Source organism: Vespula pensylvanica, chromosome 3 (assembly GCF_014466175.1).
Source record: "Vespula pensylvanica isolate Volc-1 chromosome 3, ASM1446617v1, whole genome shotgun sequence".
NCBI classification, from domain to species: domain Eukaryota; kingdom Metazoa; phylum Arthropoda; class Insecta; order Hymenoptera; family Vespidae; genus Vespula; species Vespula pensylvanica.
In genome coordinates, this window is record NC_057687.1 from 3,015,709 (window position 1) to 3,016,067 (window position 359).

Genomic DNA, 359 nt, shown 5'->3' on the forward strand with positions numbered 1-359 from the left:
ACATTTCTTAATGTTCTATCTCCCGAACACAAGAAATTATTTTTGAAAGCAGATAAAAGAAATGCTATTCTCTCACTTTTTGTGAGATTGCAAGCAATTATAACTTATAATCCAGAACCAATGCCATATCTAAGAGCACCAATCACATTGTTCAAGCCGCTGTTTCCTTCTGTATTAAATGCTACGTATGATTATGGACTGCAGAATGTATGTTTTAAAACTTCGTATAAATTATGAAAATGATATTAATTTGCTATAAAATGGTGATATTTTCAGGTAACTGAAGGCAAAGTAGATGTTCACATTGTTGAAGGTAATCATATCACGATGTTATGTGCCACGGAAATTTCAATGGCTAT

At 32.0% G+C, this 359-nt stretch overlaps 2 protein-coding genes across 2 annotated transcripts in view; both read left to right on the forward strand.

Moving 5' to 3' along the window:
* Nucleotides 1-359, forward strand: part of LOC122628055 — a 6,790-nt gene that overhangs the window by 1,054 nt on the left and 5,377 nt on the right. The gene's annotated exons all lie outside the window — the stretch shown is intronic.
* LOC122627516 overlaps nucleotides 1-359 on the forward strand; it is a 2,251-nt gene that overhangs the window by 857 nt on the left and 1,035 nt on the right. Inside the window, exons 4-5 of the mRNA XM_043808652.1 lie at nucleotides 87-207; nucleotides 277-313. Coding sequence (XP_043664587.1) covers nucleotides 87-207; nucleotides 277-313 — 158 coding nt within the window. The remainder of the gene's footprint in view (nucleotides 1-86; nucleotides 208-276; nucleotides 314-359) is intronic.